At 40.9% G+C, this 22213-nt stretch overlaps 1 protein-coding gene and 1 non-coding gene across 3 annotated transcripts; both read left to right on the plus strand.

The window, feature by feature from the left end:
* The first annotated feature begins 4100 nt into the window (after positions 1-4100).
* On the plus strand, positions 4101-20737 carry LOC131225116 (syntaxin-43-like). 2 transcript variants are annotated; one of them, XM_058220550.1, is made up of 8 exons: positions 4101-4634; positions 16305-16578; positions 17234-17323; positions 17509-17589; positions 18246-18323; positions 18402-18467; positions 18545-18625; positions 20186-20737. In XM_058220550.1, the coding sequence occupies exons 1-8, from the start codon at positions 4441-4443 to the stop codon at positions 20291-20293; spliced, it is 972 nt and encodes a 323-aa protein (XP_058076533.1). In that variant the 5' UTR covers positions 4101-4440; the 3' UTR covers positions 20294-20737. The 2 variants fall into 2 exon arrangements, with proteins under 2 accessions (XP_058076533.1, XP_058076532.1); XM_058220549.1 differs by having other exon boundaries at positions 4102-4634; positions 16302-16578.
* A 1095-nt stretch (positions 20738-21832) lies between these two features.
* TRNAT-AGU (transfer RNA threonine (anticodon AGU)) lies at positions 21833-21906 on the plus strand. Its single transcript has one exon. It is a non-coding gene; the product is annotated as a tRNA-Thr (tRNA).
* The last annotated feature ends 307 nt before the right edge of the window (positions 21907-22213 follow it).

Genomic DNA, 22213 nt, shown 5'->3' on the forward strand with positions numbered 1-22213 from the left:
CTCAGCTGCTTCTTCTATGTACAACCGCGTGGGCTTGGATATGTGTACGGTTGTATGAAGCCCTCCCATACTATATGGTTTTTTGCATAAACCCAACAATAAGGCTACTAGTTCTAGATATGTGAGACTAGGTCCAATCAATGGAATTTGATTGGATATGTGGGCCTCAAATTGGACCTTAAATCATGTCCTGAGTCTACCACTAGCCAGCCATGGACCAAGTCCTTCATTAGATAGACAACATTCCAATGGCTATGTTGTTGAAACTGCCTAGTAGAAAATCTTCATCCTTCCCTATTGTCATTTCAGGGCTTTATCCTACAAATAAGTGGGATATAAATCTTAGATGTACCATAATACAGGAAAACAATAGTGATTGGATATCCATCATTTAAATCCTCCTGAGGCCAACTGTACTGTTTATCTGAAATCCAATCTGTTTATTACATCATAAAGACCCAGATGAAGGCTAAAAACAAAGATCAGCTTGATTCAATACTTTTATGGCTACCAAAAGGTTGTTAATGGTCGATGTTCATTAAACATTGTTTCCTATAATGTGGTCCAATTGAGATCAGGATATACCTCATTTTTTAATATAATATCATAAAACAATATATAAAAAAAGATAGACAACATAGTTGAAACACATACATCATGATGGGGCCCACAGAGTATTGAACACCAGCCATTAGCTGGTGGCAGGGGGAGTAGTCAATCCGTTTCATGTAGTATATCAACGCTGTTGATCTATTTTTCTATCTAATTAAGGGGTTGAGCTCCAAATTGAAGCATATCAAAATATCAAGTGGATCATACGACAGGAAACAGTGGGCATAATGATTTTCTAGTTTGCCTCGCTAATTTCATGTTTCCCCTGCTCAATTTCCAGTTTGTCCCACTCATTTTCCAGTTTGGCCATTGGGCCGCTTAATTTCTAGTTTGGCCGCTCAATTTAGTTTGTCCTGCTCAATTTTCGATTTGGCTCGCTCATTTCCTAGTTTGGCCCGCTCAATTTTGAGTTTGTTCTGCTCAATTTTCAATTTGGCGCTCATTTTCTGTTTGGCCCGCTCAATTTCGATTTGTCTCGTTCATTTTCCGATTTGTCCGCTCATTTTTCGATTTGCCTGCTCAATTTCTGTTAGGCTAGTTTGGCGCTTAATTTCGATTTGGCTCTGAATTTCGGTTTGGCCGCTCAATTTCTAGATTGGCCCGCTCATTTCCTAGTTTGGCCCGCTCAATTTCGATGGAACGCTCAATTTTCGATTTGGCCCACTCAATTTTCGGTTTGCCCACTTAATTTCCAATTTGGCCCGCTCATTTTCTGTTTGCTTGCTTTCAATTTCCAGTTGTCCCGCTCATTTTCCGATTTGTCCTACTTAATTTTGATTCACCGTCATTTACATGCATCGCTTCACTTCACGGTCATTTCCATACATTTCACGGTCATTCCAGGCGATTTCGTGTTGGTTCACGATCATTTTCATGCATTTCATGGTGAATTCCCTTCACTTCATGGTCATTTCCACGCATTTCACGGTCAATTCGCTCCACTTCACAGTCATTTCCATGTATTTCACGGTCAATTCGCTCCACTTCATAGTCATTTCCATGCATTTCACGGTCAATCCCAGCAATTCCGTTTTGATTCACGGTCATTTCCATGCATTTCATGGTCAATTTCCTTCACTTCACGGTCATTTCTATGCATTTCACGGTCAATCCTGGTGATTCCGTTTTGATTCACGGTCATTTGCATGCATTTCACGGTCAATTTCCTTCACTTCACGGTCATTTCCATGCATTTCACGGGCAATCCCGGCGATTCCGTTTCATTTCACGGTCATTTCCATGCATTTCACGGTCAATCCCGGCGATTTCGTTTCATTTCACGGTCATTTCCATGCATTTCACGATCAATCCCGGCGATTCCGTTTCATTTCACGGTCAGTTCCATGCATTTCACGGTCATTTCCTTTCACTTCATGGTCATTTTCATGCATTTCACGGTCAATCCTAGTGATTCCATTTCATTTCACGGTCATTTCCATGCATTTCATGGTCATTTCCCTTTATTTCATGGTCATTTCCATACATTTCATGGTCATTTACACGCATTTCATGGTCATTTTCCTTCATTTCATGGTCATTTCCATGCATTTCCTGGCAATTCCCGAGACTTCAACCAAGCCCAACCCAAGTTTTATTGAGTTGTTGTTTGTATGGCCCAACCCCAAGACCAAACTCGATACATCTTGACCAAGCCCAACCCAATGTCGGGTCGGTCACAGGTTGGTCGGGTTGAGCCCGCCCAACTTTCAGCCCTAAAATTATATATGGTACGTTAAGTAACTAATTTTGATTTAGAAAATATTCTTATTATATGAATAAAGAAAGAAATGAAAAAAAAAAGAGATTTTTTTTTATATGCTTATATTTACATATTTATATAAATATGTGTTAGAAAAGAATGTAGGTAGAATAAAATTCTCCATGTAAAAAAAAAAAAAAAAACAAACAAACAAAAAAAAGAAAAAAAAAGAAGAAAGCGTGTTGGGATATGGCTATAGCTACGGTTATAGCTACGGTTATAATCCGTAGCCATAGATCGGGGGTGGATATGCAAGGTTCACGATTAATCGCCAATAGGGACAGCAACTTGTGGTGGGATACGGCTATAGCTACGGTTATAATCCGTAGCTATAGATCGGGGATGGATTTCCAAGATTCACGATTAATCGCCAATAGGGACAGCAACTTGTGGTGGGATGCGGCTATAGCTACGGTTATAAGCCGTAGCCAAAGATCGGGGGTGGAATCGCAAAGTTCACAATTAATCGCCGATAGGGACAGCAACTTGCGGTGGAATCATGGAATTCACCATTAATCGCCGACTTACTGCTATAGCTACGGATTGTAACCGTAGCCATATCCGTATCCCTGTCCGTACGCCATTACCATTCTACTTGAACGTCTACCGTTGAAACCCTTTTAGGGGCACACAAGTTTTGGATCATTACGAAAATCGTTTTTCCTCTTCATTCAGGTCTTTGAGGACTTATGAATAGATTGGATGGAAAATAAATGTTATGGTGGGCCCTACAAAAGTTTTAACGATGAAAATCAATTTTCCGCTGCTCTGTGTGGTGTGACCCAGTTGATCATTGGATATGATTTTCCTTTTTTGGATAATGCTCCGAAATGATCTCGAAATATGGATGAACGTTGTGGATATAATAAATACATAGCTGTGGGGTCATGTAACTTTGATCTCTTTTAAGCCGTTCGTACAACTGTCAGTTGGAGGAGCGTCAGCGCTCGTCTTCCCAGTGAAAAGCAGGGGTAGTTTCGTCCTCAAAGTCGCTGTCCGCACGTGCTAGTCTAAGTTGGTAACTTAAGTTTGTATTCCTTCATAAAAACCGCTGGGTAAAAGGTTTTATCTACAGTGGTCATTTTCTCTTTTTTTGGACGTGAGTAAAACCTTAAGAAGATACAAATCTCAGGAACAGTGATGAATGCCCATTAAAAACTATTTATTGGTCACAAAAGTTTTATATTAGGTCGATATTTATATATTCCCTTCATCCATGTCTTCTTGACATTATAGACAGGTTGGATGGAAAATAAACATTACGAAACCTTAGGATGGACCCTTTGAAATTTTAACAGTGAGGCACTAAATAAACACTGTATTATGTGGTGTGGTCCACGTGAGATTTGGATATGCTTAATTTTTTGGACCACTTATTAAAATTGGTTGTAGAAACAGATGGACGGCGTGGATATACAACGCATCATCAAAGTGGGCCCCACGGTAAGGTAGCTCCTACTAAGGTGTTACTTACCAGGGTAACACCTAATCCGCTCCATCCGGCCCGTACAAAAGACAAATGTGCCCCACCTGATCATCTGACCGCCCTCAATTTCGATTTCGGACATGTTCCATGTGGGGCCCAGATGAAATTTCCGTACATCTTACACCTGTGCGCCACGTGGACACTTATGCCGGCGAATCGCCTATTCAATCTCTCCTCGCGCGAATCGCCTCAGCTTCTCGAACTTAGAAGCTAGAAAGCTGAAGCGACCCAACCACCGCGCTCGCGTAGATTCGAACGCTCGACCCCAGTACGGTCTCGCCATCGCACCGTCATCGTCGTGAGCGTAGTTTAAACTTTTCTACGGCTGGCGCATTTTAGACTGTTGCCCGCACCTTGAAACATCATTTCGTCGCAGGAAGAAGAAAGGTCGAATTTCAAAACAAAAGGCGTTTCTCCTCTTTTCTGCAATTCTCCCAATCTGAGATCTGCAAAATGACAAGAAAATCCCTTTCAGAAATCCCATTCTCCGATCTTTGAAACGAACCTCTCTCTCTCTCTCTCTCTCTCTCTCTCTCTCTCTCGCTCTAATTCCTCGTCTCCTTTGTTTTTCCAATTTCTCGCCATGGCGACGAGAAATCGAACTCCTCTATTCAGAAAATACAGAGACGCTTTACGGAACGTCCGGGCTCCGGTGTTCTCTTCTTCATCTCATCCATCGTCTTCCGGCGGGCCCGTGATTGAATTAGTCAGCGCGTCGCTTCTGCATCCAAATCGATCATACGCTCCACTCAGCACCGAAGATCCCGGCAATTCTAGGTAATCTCTCTCTCTCTGTCTCTCTCTCTCTCTCTCTCGATTCCAGTTGAGGATTTTTCAAGGCGTAGAAGCCCTAATTTCGTGCTTTTCTATCAATTTTCTACTCTTGTTGAAGATCTTGAGATCGGATTACGGTTTTCTTTAATTCGTATGTTTGGAATTCGTTTAGAGAAGTATGATTTATAGATTGTACAGGTTTTGACTAATGTAGATGGTCACTGTGGGCGTCAATTTTGAGGAAGAAATCCGTTTGGTGCGAGGATAGTATTTTAGGATGCATTTCGCTTCCCGCCCAAATCGGATCTAGGCTTGTTTGGATGGATGGGCGAATTGAATCACAAAAATTCAGTTTAATTGAGAGGAAACTCGAGAAAAAATTGGTGATGTTTCCTAGTATTCAAATTGAGTGGCCCCATGGATCGTAATTACGTTCCTTTCGAGTCTAACTAGGAATTATTGTAATCAGAATTTCTAGCCCCATCACATAGGAATTTGCAATCTGGTTGCTTGCACTTTATTATTCTAATAATTGCAATTCAACTGGGTGGTGCATCCAAACACAACACTAGTCTCTCACTCCTTTTTTTTTTTTTCTTTTCTCTAAATTTGAATTCGAAACATATCCTAAAATTTGAAACCAAGGAAAACTCCTGACCAGAACTAGAAATGAGTCAAATGACACCACCCTAGAAAAAGAACAATGAATGAAGAGGTGATCCATGCACCTCTTAGCACCCAAACACACAGACGGGCAGCGGGAAGTACCATATTTCTTTTACGAAGATTGTCGATAGTCAGGATCATACTCATGCATTTTCAGATACAATCATATGGCTCAATATTTTTAGTTGTTGCTGCTTGATTTCTTGAAATAGAAATTTCAACCTTCATGGAAATTGGATTCCTAACACTTGTCATAGTCATTATATAGAGCAAAAAGCTGCGCACTAATAATGCAATATCGAGAAAACATGGAAACTCAGAGATATTTCTAGTCCGATGTTGATAATCAAATCTGTTGTCCATTGTGCTTTTCAATTAGAATTATAGCACTTAATGAACCCATGGTCCAGTACCATGGTCGGCTGAATTCCTGTATCCAGAAAAGCTGGAATAAAATGTAGGCAGTAGTTTATAAATTACAATGTTGCAACTTTTTAACGATGTCATGTAAACTTATACCAGACAAGGACCGGGGGAAAAACCATTTTAATTTAAATGACAAGTATACTAGACAGAATCTATCTTTTCGTTATATGAATTGCATCAACAGTTTATAAATTACAATGTTGCAACTTTTTAACGATGTCAGTTTATAAATTACAATGTTGCAACTTTTTGACAATGTCATGTAAACTTATACCAGACAAGGATCGGGGAAAAATCTTTTTAATGTAAATGACAAGTATACTAGACAAAATCTATCTTTTTGTTATATGAATTGCATCAACAGTTTATAAATTACGATGTTGCAACTTTTTAACGATGTCATGTAAACTTATACCAGACAAGGATCGGGGGAAAAAAACCATTTTAATTTAAATGACAAGTATACTAGACAGAATCTATCTTTTTGTTATCTGAATTGCATCAACAGTTTATAAATTACAATGTTGCAACTTTTTAACAATGTCATGTAAACTTATACCAGACAAGGATTGGGGAAAAAATCTTTTTAATGTAAATGATGAGTATACTAGACAGAATCTATCTTTTTGTTATATGAATTGCATCAACAGTTTATAAATTACAATGTTGCAACTTTTTAACGATGTCATGTAAACTTATACCAGACAAGGATCAGGGAAAAAAAAATCTTTTTAATGTAAATGACAAGTATAATAGATAGAATCTATCTTTTTGTTATATGAGTTGCATCAATAGTTTATAAAGTACAATGTTGCAACTTTTTAACGATGTCATGTTAATGCAGGACATGGAAATTAAACATGATATGCAAAATTCAGGCTTAAGATCATACTAAATTAGAAACACTCACAAAACTCCACATCCCACATAAGGTCAAGCATTCAACATAGGGGATCTATAAGAGTCCAAGCCTACACATGCTAGGACTGGATCGATTAAAAATTGTAGACCAAACAATGATCAAAGGGTAATTAATAGATTCATCCGCACATGCATAAGAATATTCCTCAATCCAAGGGATTCATGAATTTCAATTTGGGAAACCTTAGGGTTTTAAAAAAAGAGCATGGAAATAGGGATTTAGGACAATCCAGGGTTAGGGTTAGGGCAATCAGGTGAGGGAGGAGTGAAGGAGAGGAAAGGAACAACCTGGAACCGATTCCACACGTGTGGATAGCGAACCTACCTGATGCACGTGCGCTGGTGGTGTCCCGCATGTGTGTGGGGCCCACAAGTCAAAAAAAGGCCAGCTTGGCCAGGATCGGTCAGCGATGGGCCACCTTCCCTCCAAATTTCAGGTCAAAGGGATGATCGGTTTGAACATGGTGCTCTGCCAAAGTTTCAGCCCTCCTGCAGGGCCAGATTCTGAAAATCTGTTGTAGGGGAAGGATTAATCGCGAACGTGGGTGGATTTTTTTTTTGAAAGATGAAGGATTTCATTAAAAAGAGGAAGGCAAAAGACGAAAAGAAAGACAAAAAGGAAAAGAAATGGCTGCTGAGAAAGCAGCCGACCATTACACCCCAAGAAAGAAGAAATCTTGACCGTAAAGGTCATCTACGTTAGAGTCCCTGAGGGGATGGTTGTAGGAGATGAAGAATATGAAGGGTAGGAGATGGGGGCGATTTAGGATGGGTGTGGCTTTGCACCACGGTAGTTAGCCCTTCGAAGAAGGGAGGATTTCGCACCCAATTAAGATTTCACAACTCAGAAAATTTAAAGAAGCAAAACACATGATTTTTTTATTCAATTATCAGTGAGTAAAACAACCTACTAGGGGTGCTTATTTATAACAAAACTCTATGCCCCAAAACTCGCGCTATGTGCGCAACCTATTACTTAGATATGAAGTAACCACAATTAACAACTAATCAAAACAATGTAAACCGTTCATGATGTTCCTAATAACAAAAATAATCGAAACTCAAAGTACTAGATCGTTTAGAATAGTGGGTCACGATCATGAGAACCCATGGTAGGATTCATATGACAATCGGGTCAATTCCAATGGACCAAAACGCAGTCCTCTAGTTAGGGGGTCCTCCCTGGACGTCGTCATCGATCCAGATCGATGGTGGGGCCCTCTTCATTGTGTGCGTGCGTGGGGGGGAGGGGCGTACATGTGTGCAAGATATCTCCATTAATTCTCCCTAGCTGCAAAGGTTTCGCCACTGGCGAAACAAAACTCTGAACCGCTCCGAGATGTCAGGATCAAGTCTTTGAAGCTCCTCTTCAGTGAGCCACGTACTGTCTGAAGCTAGGTGTGACTTCCACTTGACTAAGAACTTTCCGTCCGATGTCGATACTATCTGATGATTCAGAATATCTTCTATCTCATCTCTGGGTGTGGGAAAGGTAGGTATGTCAGGTAGGGGCTGGGAAGATGGGTTGGGAGGGGGCCACAGATTAAGGGAAAAGTCTGAGAAATCAGAATGGTTAGGTGAAATGCCGTACAATGTATCAGTGGTTCCCTAAAATGCAACTAGATCCTCTACATTGAGTGTGGAACTAATTCCCATAGACGGTGGAAGATATACCACATATGCATTGAGACCGTTTCGTTTTATAATTTTGAATGGTCTAGCGTTACGCGCGCGTAATTTATAAATGTTCATTACTATTAATAATCTTTCGCCTGATTTTTTGATGCAATGAGTGAATGTGATGTGCAAAAGACTCTGCAGACTCTGATGGCCTATGGGACAGTGACATATGGACAAGATCAATAGGTTTCCTAGGTTTATAACCAGTAACGACTTCAAAAGGCCTTATACCTGTGGACTTATCGACAAAATTATTAAACGCAAACTCGGCTATAGGTAGTACAGTGTCCCACGTCCTGGTGTGCTGTATATCCCTCATAGGGGGAAACTCATCTGGTAGATCATCAAGAAAGACATCACGAAACTCATCCACTACCGGAATGACCTCAGTGGGTAACTCTACACTAACCTCTTGTGCACTCTCTCTACCGGAATGACCTCAGTGGGTTCTCATGATCGTACAACCCAAAACTCGCGCTATGTGCGCAACCTATTACTTAGATATGAAGTAACCACAATTAACAACTAATCAAAGCAATGTAAACCGTCCATGATGTTCCTAATAACAAAAATAACCAAAACTCAAAGTACTAGATCGTTTAGAATAGTGGGTCACGATCATGAGAACCCATGGTGGATTCATATGACGATCGGGTCAATTCCAATGGACCAAAACGCAGTCCTCTAGTTAGGGGGTCCTTTCTGGACAGAATATCCTCTATCTCATCTCTGGGTGTGGGAAGGGTAGGTATGTCAGGTAGGGGCTGGGAAGATGGGTCGGGAGGGGGCCACAAATCAAGGAAAAAGTCTGAGAAATCAGAATGGTTAGGTGAAATGCCGGACAATGTATCAGTGGTCCCCTAAAATGCAACTAGATCCTCTACATTGAATGTGGAACTAATTCCCATGAACGGTGGAAGATATACCACATATGCATTGAGACTGTTTCGTTTTATAATTTAGAATGGTCTAGCGCTACGCGCGCGTAATTTATAAATGTTTATTACTATTAGTAATCTTTCGCCTGATTTTTTGATGCAATGAGTGAATGTGATGCGTAAAAGACTCTGCAGACTCTGATGGCCTATGGGACAGTGACATATGGACAAGATCAATAGATTTCCTAGGTTTATAACCAGTAACGACTTTAAAAGGACTTATACCTGTGGACTTATCGACAGAATTATTAAATGCAAACTAGGCTATAGGTAGTACAGTGTCCCACGTCCTGGTGTGCTGTATATCCCTCATAGGGGAAACTCATCTGGTAGATCATCAAGAAAGACATCATGAAACTCATCCACTACTGGAATGACCTCAGTGGGTAACTCTACACTAGCCTCTTGTGCACTCTCTCTAGCCACAAGGCCGTACACGTCGTACAACTCAAAATAGTGGTCCATGTCTATCAACCAATCTAGAAAAGCTCTAGGGTCCAAGTGACAATCAAACGTGGGGGCATCTACTCTAACTCCTTTGAGAAGTTGTGCATTAGGGTCATAATGGTCTTGATGTCCCTCACGGGGTGGGTGCACGGGTGCGCGCCCATAACCGATTCTTTGGCCACCCCCATTTCTTGGTCTATCCTCTTGACCACTTTTGCCTGAGAATGGGCATCTTCTCCAATGGTGGGGTTTACCCTGGCGGAGGTCTTTAGTTGGGTAACACGCACAGTAAGTTGATCCTAGCGTTGGTCAATCCATTGTTTCAAGCGCTTACCTAAAGACTCAAACGGCTGGGTCATTTTGTTCATTGATTCTTGCAATTGCTCCATGTTTAGTGTAAGGTGTAAGCCAAAGCCACGACCTGTATTTGTGGGCATACAACCACTAACTCAACTAAAAGACCTTCTAATACGACTATATGCGTCTAAATGGGGCTAAATGATTCTATGAGACTCTATATGAAGGAAACTACACAACACTACCAAAGTTCAGCAATATAGCTGTCAAAATAAAGGGATAGCAGAAAATTTCAGCAATGTGAATTGCTAACTTTCTGATAATAGAAATTTCAGCAGCTTATATCAGGAATTATGGACCTCTAAACAACTCTATATGATGAGACTTGATGAATAATGGACATAAACAAACTAAACCCTACACATGCAATGCATTCTCTTACAAAAACCCTAAGCTCTGATATCAAATTTGATGCAGGACATGGAAATTAAACATGATATGCAAAATTCAGGCTTAAGATCATACTAAATTAGAAACACTCACAAAACTCCACATCCCACATAAAGTCAGGCATTCAACATAGGGGATCTATAAGAGTCCAAGCCTACACATCTAGGACTGGATCGATTAAAAATTATAGACCAAACAATGATCAAAGGGTAATAGATTCATCCACACATGCATAAGAATATTCCTCAATCCAAGGGATTCACGGATTTCAATTCGGGAAACCTTAGGGTTTTAAAAAAAGAGCATGGAAATAGGGATTTAGGACAATCTAGGGTTAGGATTAGGGTTAGGGAAATCAGGTGAGGGAGGAGTGAAGAAGAGGAAAGGAAGAACCTGAAATCGTTTCCGCACGTGTGGACAACAAACCCGCTTGACACACGTGCGCTGGTGGTGTCCCGCACGTGTGTGGGGCCCACGAGTCCAAAAAAGGCCAGCTTGGCCCTGATTGGCCAGGGATGGGCCACATTCCCTCCAAATTTCAGGCCAAACGGATGATCGGTTTGAACACGGTGCTCCGCCGAAGTTTCAGCCCTCCTGCAGGACCAAATTTTGAAAATCTGCTGTAGGGGAAGGATTAGCTGCAAACGTGGGTGGATTTGATGAGGGGATGGCTGTAGGAGATGAGGAATATAAAGGGTAGGAGATGGGGGCGATTTGGGATGGGTGTGACTTCGCACTACGGTAGCTAGCCCTTCTGAGAAGGGAGGGTTTCGCACCCAATTAAGATTTCACAACTTAGAGAATTTAGAGAAGCAAAACGCATGATTTTTTTATTCAATCATCAGTGAGTAAAACAACTTACCAGGGGTGCTTATTATAACAAAATCCTATACTCCAAAACTCGTGTCATGTGCGCAACCTATTACTTAGATATAAAGTAACCATAATTAACAACTAATCAAAGCAATCTAAACTGTCCATAATTTTCCTAATAACAAAAATAACCAAAACTCAAAGTACTAGATCATTTAGAATAGTGGGACACGATCATGAGAACCCATGATAGGATTCATATGATGATCTGGTCAACTCCAAGGGACCAAAACGCAGTCCTCTAGCTAAGGGGTCCTCCCTGGACGTCGTCATCGATCCAGATTGATGGTGGGGCCCTCCTCGTGCATGTGTGCGAGATGTCCCCATCACATGTGAACTTATACCAAGCAAGGATCGGGGAAAAAAATCTTTTTAATGTAAATGACAAGTATACTAGATAGAATCTATCTTTTTGTTATATGAATTGTATCAACAAAGTTGAAAGAGATCCCACCTAGAAACATGACGTCCAGTGCTTGAGAACCATGGGGCAACATGAAGCATGGAGGATATTTTGAGAAACAACATGCAACAGTTTCACCTCTTCAAATCTCCTTAATCGAACATGGATGAGCTGAATCATGACAATAACTATGTTGCGAAGCCAAGAATCGCATACTTCTTTTCTCAAATCTCTGAAGCACCTTCGAACTTAGAGTCTATCCTAATTATTGTCTTTTAAATGGTCTTACATGATCCCATGTGCCCAGTAATTGCAGACTCTCTTCAAACAAAGACATTTGGTTGTCTCAATAGATTTTCTACCTCATCAATTCCATAAAAAATAAGGTGGATCTATCAAACTTAAATCTGTATATTTTGATGGAGAATGCTATGGAGGCTTGCCCATGCCTCACCATGGATAGAAACGCATGGCTGAAGAATCTCACTAGAAGAGATCTTCATCTTCCATAAAAAGGTGAATTAGCAACCACGGTCCTGATTTCAACATGTATGGAGAATGAGGATCTCTACTGAGCGGCTACTTTTTCCATGCGGTCCATCTGCTATGTCAGTAGCTGTTGAATCCCTATATATAGTGTAATGTATATATATTTTTTTTTTGAAAGGTTATATAGTGGAATGTATGGATCTTTTAATTATCTATACCAATATCCATTGAGTGGTCAATCCAATATTATGGTGCTTTGGTACATAGGGCTGTCAACAGTTCAGGTTTGAGTTGGTACTGGTGTACCTGTATCCAGACTGACTAAGGGAATTGGAAACGGGTCTTGTCGGGTTCGAATATGAGTACCGTATATGAGGTGTTGGATCCAAATCCAATTTGATACATTACCCTGCCAGTGTAGCATTAACAATGATTTGGAATCAGGTCTAGAAATGGATCAGGACTCATGTTTGGCTCAGGTCCGACTTTGGATCTATGTGAGAAATAATACACAATAAAGGATAAAACTAAACAAATCATATATTTGGGTATCCGGTGGGCACCTCAATCTAATACCCAAACTAACCCAATCTCTAATTGGTATGCGTTTATGGGTGTGAACCTGACCCGGTTATTAGTCAGGCTTGAAATCTCAATCTAAATCTAATTGAACAGGTTCAGTTTCTTAGGTTGTTGCCACTGGGAAAAAAGAAAAAAGAAAAAAAAAGAAAGAAGAAGAATCATAACCAATATGACCATCATGCTGTCTAGATCACCCTAAATTACATGCAGGTACATCTTCAACATCAGATTGGGCTTCAGACGTCATGGCTGACAACTCCAAATTTCCCTTTGCTCAGATGGCTAATCCAACAGTTCAAATCACACCAAGGGTTACATCATTCCATAGCACAAACCAGATTAAGGTTTGAAGCATTAAAAGTGTCCCAAACAGCTAAATCTCTTGCCAGGTACCATAATAGCCTCCATGGCACAAATAAACCATCCAGATCCATCTTTCACAACACCACAGGGTCAATCTAAAGTACATCGAGGAGGTCCCCACATCAAGTGCACAAGTGAGAGCAGGGGGGAAAACAACATTTCTGCCACTACCGCCACAGAATAGAGCCAGCGCGACAAACCATGTCATGTAGGTTGTGTTGCCAGCGACATCCTGGCTGTGATACATCCTTTGAGTTAGCTGCTCAGCGACATGCTGTTATAATTGTTACCTAAAAGGGGGAACGGCAGAAGTGGTCCTTATTGCCTCCAATGGTCTCCTGAGCCTATAACATGGGGAGGAAACTCTCAGAGGTTAGAAACAGATGAACAATCATTAGGTGCCATCACTCTACTGTAATAAGCTGCAAACATGGTTAAAAGACTCAGCGACTCGACTCAACTCGTCCATCAGTTGGGGTGAGATTAGTTCGTATTCAAGGTTTAAATTACCTACCATAAAAAGGTTGTATACTTGTATTCTCCTTGTAAAAGCTCTTTTTTCAATTTAATAAAGTTTAGAATTTAGAGGAGCAACCATTAGGGAGCCAAAACTCTGCTGCAAAACTTGTGTCCTGCGACATCCACATCATTGGCGATACAAGTCTACAATAGCCTGCAACAATGCTGGAATTTTAAGTTCTCTTGTTTCTTTGCATTGTAATTCAATTTATAAGTTAGGAGAGTCCAAGGTTGGACATCACTGTCAGTCAATTATCTGTTGGTGAGTTTTGTTTGCAATCAAGCTTCAAAAGGAATTGGTCTCATTGCTGAATCTTCTTCAGACTTGTAGGCCGATCTCCGGGGAAAAGGATAGAATAGTGTGGCGTTGGGAGAAGTCTGGATGGTTTTTCAGTTCGATCTCTCTATAATTTGGTGCATGGCTGTGGTTTGGTTGGGGCAAAGAGTATCTGCCTTTGCATGGCTTGTTGGAAGGGAAAGAGTTCTGACTGTGAATAATCTTCGGAAACGGAGAATGGTGCTTTCAAATATCTGTGTCTTGTTTGTGGCTGGCCTTTGCATGGCTTGTTGGAAGGGAAAGAGTTCTGACTGTGAATAATCTTCAGAAACAGGGAATGGTGCTTTCAAATATCCGTGTCTTGTGTGTGGCTGATTTGGAGACTGTCAATCATCTCTTTCTTCATTGTCCTGTTGCATCTAGAGTTTGGAATTTTTTTCCTCTCCAAGTTTAATGTCTCTTAGGCCAACCCGATCTCTATTGGCTACCATCTGATAGGGTGGCATGGGGTGGAGGTTGGAAAGAAAAGGGAAGGTGCATGGAGGCTATGCTTATTGGTGATCTATGGGTGATTTGGGAGGAAAGGAATGGAAGGTATTTTAGGAATGTGAGTCATGCGGTGGGTTGGATCAAGATGCATGCAAAGGGTCTAGTCATTGATTGGGCTTCAAGCTTGGATGGGGATTTTGATTGTAATTGTTTGTAATTTTGGGGCTGTTTTGGTTGGGTCTTTTTGTTTGTAAATTTGGGGGGTTGGTTTCGGTCTCCTTCTGTTTAGTTCGCACTCTGTCTATAAAATTTTTGTTACCTCTTAAAAGAAAGAAAAAAAGCTTTGAAGCATCAGAAGTGTTTCAGAGAATTAGATCTCTATTCATTTACCAAAATAGCCTCCATGGCACAAATTAACTCTCTACATCTACCATCTAGATCACCACGAGGTCAATCCAGAGGTTCGAAGTACATAAAGGACATCCCACATCCAGTGCACAAGTGAGAGAAGAAAAGAGGCTACATTTTAGCCATTGTCACGACAAAACAAAGCCCGAGACTCATAATATGTTGTACAGGTGTGTTGTTGGTGACATTCAAGCCATGGCACATCCTCTATGATAGCTTCCTGGAGACAAGTGTCCTCTAACAGGTACTTATAAATGTCGCCTACGAAGGAGGAAACATGTGGAAGTGATCCTTATCGCATCCAATGGTCTCTTGAGCATATAAAAAGGGGAGAAAACCCTTAGAAGCTAACCAACAAGCACTAGGAGTAGTCACTCTGTTGCGACAAGCCGCAACAGCTCATGACATCCACATAATACCACGACACAAACACTTCATATGTGACACATCTTGCAATAACACTTTGAAGTGCTGCTTTCTTCATCTTTCTCTGCGGCAATCGCTTCTTAGAGTCTAGGAGAGTTTAAATTGTTAGCCTCCCATCACCATTCAAAAATAAATAAATAAATAAATAAATAAAAAGGGGTAAGCCCACCACCATCAATCCAACGATTGATTGAGGCAAGTTTTGCTTGCACTCGGCCATCCAAGAACCTATCATAAAAAGGGTTGCAGTTATTGTAAACGTTTATTACAATAAAATATCCAGGCATTTTGGATTCCAATCCAAAAATTTTGTTGTACACAAGTATGCACAGATCCTTGAGGAAGTGGTATGAGAATAGGTACATGGTAAGCTACTTCCCCAATACGTGGTATGCTGGGGTAGGTCACATGGGTCGGTCTCGTACATACTATTGATTGTATGTAATATGGTCATGTATGAAAATTGATTTGTAATTTATATAAGAACTGTTAAATCTTTTTGATAGATAAACCAACCAGTCCCCAGTCCGGATAACGAGGGTTGATGTCAAGCAGCCAATTTTGAACTTTTTCTGAGCAATCGTGATTTGTGGCCTGACCCCACACGGCTGGGACAGGGCTATGGTGAGGGTGATGATGAACCATTTTGGCCATCCACATTTGGGAGTCTCTATATGTGCATTGAGCAGAATGGCAATGGTGCTCAATTTGGCTTGAGCCAGTTTGATGAACTTTCTCCATTCTGCTCAATTTAGAATGGGGTTTCCAGACTTCCAAACACAAGCCTATTTGGTGTACCAGTGTTTCCTTTCCAAACTGAGCAGACGATCTTGGAGAGCGCATCAGGAAGCAGGGGTGCAAATATAGCAGATGTTTCTATGATAGTCAGCACCGTAGAAGGAGGTTCTTGATACTATCTTGAATTAGGTTAAATATTGTCATCTGTTGTTATCATCACAGCTAATTTTGTAAAAGATGCAGTAGTCTCAAAGTAAGAAGTTCTTTGGCCACTGCAGTAGGGGTGCTCTTACAGTGGGTCTACCTCCAGCTTGGGTGGATGATTCAGAAGAAATAGCTGCAAATATGCAACGTGCACGGACAAAAATGGCAGAGTTAGTCAAAGCTCATGGAAAGGCTTTAATGCCCTCTTTTGGAGATGGCAAAGAAGATCAACACAAGATTGAGGTTCTAACTCAAGAGATAACAGATTTGCTCAAGAGATCAGAGAAGAGATTGCAGAAACTTTCTACTAGTGGGCCTTCTGAGGATTCAAATGTCAGAAAAAATGTACAGGTATGGTGTTGATGACTGGTTACTTGTTAGTGCATGCAAATTTATCAAGAACTGCATGCAGTGTTCTTCTTTCTGTTTTTGTCTATTGGCTCATTGCTTTCTCATATGTTTCATTCGTAATGAAATGCAATGGGTACTTGACAAGTTAGGATTTGAATCACCACACACACGCGCTCGCGCGCCAAATGTAGCACTTTTGTGCAAGATCCGGGTTCATTTAGTGGCCTTACCTTGTAAAAATCAGGTCTGTCCAGCCACCTGGTTGGCCACATGTCTATAAAGAAAATTGCACAGTTAAAAGAAATGGACCAACAGTCCACATTTCACATACATGTGCAGGAACCATCCTAATTTTTTGGCCACAGAAAATGCAAAAATCCCAAGAATCAGGTCTATGGACGATGAGGTGGGTTTGGGTTCAGATGTCTGTTTGCTCCTAAAGTGTTGGACCTCAAGTTGATTCTTTTTGGAATAGCTGTGTTTGGTTCCACACCAGAAAGTTCATCCTCTTACTTGTGTGGACAGGCTGTATGGGGCTTTTGCCAATATGAACTGATTGTTTTAGGAGTTGTGGGATATATTGATTAGAGCTTCTGTTATCTTAGTTACTAGCCTTCTTGTGAAGACTGATGCCCTCTGAATGCTTCTCCCACAGCGATCTCTTGCAACAGACCTTCAGAACCTTTCAATGGAGCTTCGGAAAAAACAATCTACTTATTTGAAGCGCCTACGACGGCAAAAAGAGGTGAGGCTCGACTTTCTATTATTCTTATTATACTCTTTTTATTTTTTTATTTTTTAAATTATATAACTTCAGTTTTTTTCTTTCTGAACATTTTTGAAAGCCACCAGATTTGGTGCCGTGTCCAATAACTACTCTTTAACTTGTTTTATTGTGCTTCTGATATCTGATTAATTATTTCTGTGTAGGAGGGTCAAGACGGGGTAGACTTGGAGATGAATTTAAATGGAAGTAAATCAAAACAGGAAGACGATGATTTTGGTGATGTGGTATGTTGTTTATCTGCTTATAATGTTTAATATAAGCGGCATGATTCTTCCTGCACTGTATATGTCCTATTTATGAATAATGTGCATGCCCATGTGCCCAAAATCCTGATATTTTGTCACTGCCTCATTTACCAAAGTGGTTCTATATGAAGCTCAATCCAGAGAAACAGCATCTTCTGTTCAACTGAACATCATACTGGTTGGACCAACAACTTTAATCTAAACGGTTGATCTGCTAGGCTTAGGGCTGGAAATGGGCAGACCTAGGGTTGATTCCAGCCTGGATTTTGAACTAGTTGGGATGGGCCTATTCAGAATATTGATTTTGCCTGGCTCATTGCCGGCCCTAGCTGGGCCCCATCAGAGGATGGACTATGACATCAGATGGTCTAATCGTCCAGTTAAAATGGGCAAGTGTGCACGTGTAACAGAGACACGATCAGACACTTTGTATTGCCTGATGGGGATATGTCCCCTCCACCATGAGTTCTACCATGCGAACAATTTGGATCACCAGAAGGTGGTCCAACATGTACAGTTTGTCAAGTTGAACAAAAGGTTGATTGAGAATTTTATATTTTCTTTTTACCAAATTCCAATTCTTGATGTATATAGCAATATCCTCACAGTTTCAGTCTAACCGAGCGCTTTTTCAGGGTTTTAACAAGTATCAAATGTCCAAGCTGAAAAAGAGCGAGGCTTTCACTGCTGAAAGGGAAAGAGAGATCACACAGGTAAAGCATCCATTGTTTTCTGGTTTTTGCTCAATAATGTGGGCTCATCATGTCTTCTAATCTAAATTCTGTCCTTAGGTTGTGGAATCTGTAAATGAGCTTGCTCAAATCATGAAGGATCTCTCAGTCCTTGTCATAGACCAGGTTAGAAGGTTCACCTCTTTATGAGTTCAACTTCTTGACTTGCACAAGTAGCTAACTCTATGCATTTGCATGAGCAGGGCACCATCGTTGATCGGATTGACTACAATATACAGAATGTTGCAGCTTCAGTGGAAGAAGGCTTTAAAGAGCTGCAGAAGGTACTCCCTCATGTGTTTGTTGGGTGTACTAAAACCTGCAGTGTCATCCCATTGTCATCACACATCTCCCTGTGTAAACCCCTCTCCTGAAAGTAGCTAAGAGCGCCTCTTAGAGGGAACCTCCTGGGAGTGGTTTTAGCACATCTGCAGAGGCATCCCCAATCTAGAAATGGGATACATCTGCTAGCCCCAAAACCCAGGGAAGGCAACTGCATGTACCATATTGCCTTCAGAGATGGAGCGCTATTACGCCCATCAAAATTGCAACATGCACCTGCATGCGTCATTGCCTGTCCAAAAGCAGAAAATCTTGCCCTAACCAAACCTGCAGTATGCTCCTGTGCTCTCCACATGGACATGTGTTTGACTTTTGGTCTGTTTTTCTGAGGGTGGAAGCTGTGATCACCCTATAGAGGATTCTCGTGTTTTTCCACACGGCAGGAACCCTGCTAGTTCCTGCCCCAAAACAGCCTCCTCTGCTCTTGTTTCTCATCACATCACACTCCTACAAGTGTCATGTGGACGGTATGATATCTAGATGTGGATACTGAAACAGCCTCGAATATGGGAACGGGGATACAATTCTCTTCTCAAGAATCCAAGATGGGTAATATCCCGTTTGTAACATGATATTCATATTTAGTACTGTGATGAAATATTTGACCCAATTCTACTAACTCCTAGTTTTATTAAGAAGGCTAAGACCTTGTTTGGGAGATGCCTAAAGGTGAGTTCATCCCATTTTTGTTAACAGTAATTATGTATTACAGATCAAGATCTCTAATACATGATGAGTTCATGTCAATAGTAATCATGCATTAGAGCACCTCTCCACACTTTCACCTTCCAAATGGCAACTATCCCCATACAGGCCCTATATTTGCCATGCTTAGTGATGTTCCTCCAAAGAACGTTCTCCACATCCATCCAGTCACATGCACCATCCATACACATCATCCTTTGAATGAAGTTTCTCTGGTTTCCTGAGAATCAGTGGCTTTCTTTGGGATATGAACTAATGGCTTGCATGTCGTGGCCAGGAATGTAAGTGTTCCCACCCAATTAGTATAACCCCATAACTGGTGATTTTTTTTTTTTTAAAATTTTTTTTAAATTTTTTTTTAAATTTTCTGAATGTTGCCATAACATGTGATAATGTGGACTTATGCATGTGAATGTTTACTTATTTGTTACAAATCTTAATTATTCCAAGTAGTTCAAATGTGAAATTTGGCGGCAAGCACAACGCATATATACATGCAATAGATGTATGATGGGAAACCCTTCCCATGCACCTAGTTGGATTCAGACACATGGGAGGTCCACACCATCTGGACTATGCGTTTGGACCAGCCCACTCTTCTTGATCTTCCATTGGCTGCTGGGTGCCTACTATCGTTTTCTGTTGGTCCCATGCTTTCAAGCTTGAGGATGATAATTCTCATGGATTATGCGTCTATTTCCTTGTGTCTGTGTGTGTCTGTATGTCTTCGCATGTTTGCCACTGTTGGAGATATGCTTCTCTATTATACAGTTTCATATATGAAGCTTGACTTGCAGGCAGAAAGAACGCAGAGGAAAGGGGGAATGATAATGTGCGCGACAGTGCTCGTCATCCTCTGCTTCATTATGTTGGTGCTTCTGGTTCTCAAGACGATATTCTTGTGATCCTGTGTAATATCAATCTGAATCCGATCTCGAATGGAGCCTTAGTCCCAGCCTACCCTACAGCTTTACATACTCGGGTGGCAAATGCATTGGAACCACGAGAAGGGGGCTCAACATGCAATTTGCTGGACCAGGTAACGGTCAGTTGCAAGAATCGCAAAAGCGGATGGCTGTTCTATAAACACATGGAGTTCATATTCACCCTTCCATTGGCCAGTGTGTGTTGTAGCAGGGAAAGCTGATTCGGCGAGTCAGGTTTTGAAAATGTTTTTTTTTTTTTTTTTAAATGCCTCTTTACAGCGGCCAGAGCTCTGATTGTACCAATTCTTTTACGTGATCTTATGCAATAAAATGCACCCTTTTTGCTATCATGGGAGATTGCTAATATGCAGCAATGCTTGTAACTGAATATTTCATTTCTATGTATTATGAGTTTCAGCTGCATTGGCCCATTTCGATCTGACCTATCATGATGAATATTGCATAGCAGAGCAGCACCCAATACTCTGGCGACTCCCATCATATGAAATGGGTTCATATGCAATGGGTTCAATTTCCGATTATGAAATCCTTGGGAGTCGATCCAAACTGAGTAGACTTCGTCCAATCCGAACTCAAACTGAGTCGAGTTTGTGTCACCCAATAACTCGACTCGACTTGACTCGAAATCCAACTGGGTACTGACTCGGCTCGATCAGAAACTCGACTCATACATACATACATACATACAGATCTGAGATGCCGTGTAACTGATGGAGAGGCTGCAATTCTGACAAGTGCACCTAGGTTTTGAGTTGTGATTTAAGCCCCCGCATACCTGTTGCACCTGACCTGACTCAGTGCCGACTCGACCTGACTCAGTACTTGTGACCGGGTCGGACTCGGTCTGGATTAGTCCAGGCCTGACCTGTACTCGGATTGGGTCAGGCATGCTGGACTCGATACCGAGTTCGGGTCAAGTCTATTTCAAAACCGGATCAAGTCAGGTCAGCCCTAACTCGGTCCAACTCGACTCGATGCCCAGCTCTACTAGTTAACAATGATAAAAGGGTTATGAGGCCGGACCTACTGCAAAGCTTTGTAGGTTGAGCTCAACATACAAATTGCATGTCAGTGCATCTATGAGCATCCAAGTTCATCTAAGCACATATGCAAGGGGCTGTAAGTTCATCCAAGTTCCCAACTTGATATCCTAGCTGGTGTATCACTCTCCTAATGTGGCCAAGTAGGTCAAAATTATCCAAGTTCTATGAACTCATTTGCATCGTAAGCTTATTGTACAAATCTTCGTATTGGATCCAACAGGTGCTGCAAATTCATCTTAAAAATGAGAAAAGACTCGTACCAGGAGATGGCACCAAATTTGTAATATTTTGCTTTCATGATATTTGGTGGAACCAAACACACCCTAATTAAGGAATTCTGAAAATTTCAAAGAATGGAAACTTCAATGGAACGTGCTTGTGGAAATAGATAATTAAGACCAATGTTACTATTATTATCAATAACTAAAATAGTTCTTTTAAATTATACAAGCAAGCTTTCGTAGCTCAGTTGGTTAGAGCACCCGTTTAGTAAGCGGGAGGTCTTGAGTTCAACTCTCAACGAAAGCACTTTTAATTCATTCAATTTTAATGCTTATTTTAAAACATTTGTACATATATTTTTTTCATTTTTAACTGTCCATTGGTTCTTTGATTGGGAGGTCACGTTGGCTTATTTTAAAACATTTGTACATATATTTTTTTAATTTTAAACTGTCCATTGGTTCTTTGATTGGGAGGTCACGTTTTGGTGAAAAAATTGTAATTTTTTTTTTCTTTAATTATTTTACATGCATTGGCTTTTTTTTTTTTTTTGGGTTCGCTTGTTAGTACACACCCATGTTAGTACACACATTCCATGTTAGCCACTCCCGCT

Source organism: Magnolia sinica, chromosome 14 (assembly GCF_029962835.1).
Source record: "Magnolia sinica isolate HGM2019 chromosome 14, MsV1, whole genome shotgun sequence".
NCBI lineage: Eukaryota > Viridiplantae > Streptophyta > Magnoliopsida > Magnoliales > Magnoliaceae > Magnolia > Magnolia sinica.

What these genes read in the sequence shown, in the direction of transcription:
- LOC131225116 (XM_058220549.1), top strand. Translation starts at nt 4,441, where the DNA reads ATGGCGACGAGAAATCGAACTCCTCTATTCAGAAAATACAGAGACGCT. An exon ending in ATGTCAGAAAAAATGTACAG is followed by an intron (nt 16,579 to 17,233) that starts GTATGGTGTTGA and finishes CTTCTCCCACAG; the next exon opens with CGATCTCTTGCAACAGACCT. An exon ending in GCTTTAAAGAGCTGCAGAAG is followed by an intron (nt 18,626 to 20,185) that starts GTACTCCCTCAT and finishes CTTGACTTGCAG; the next exon opens with GCAGAAAGAACGCAGAGGAA.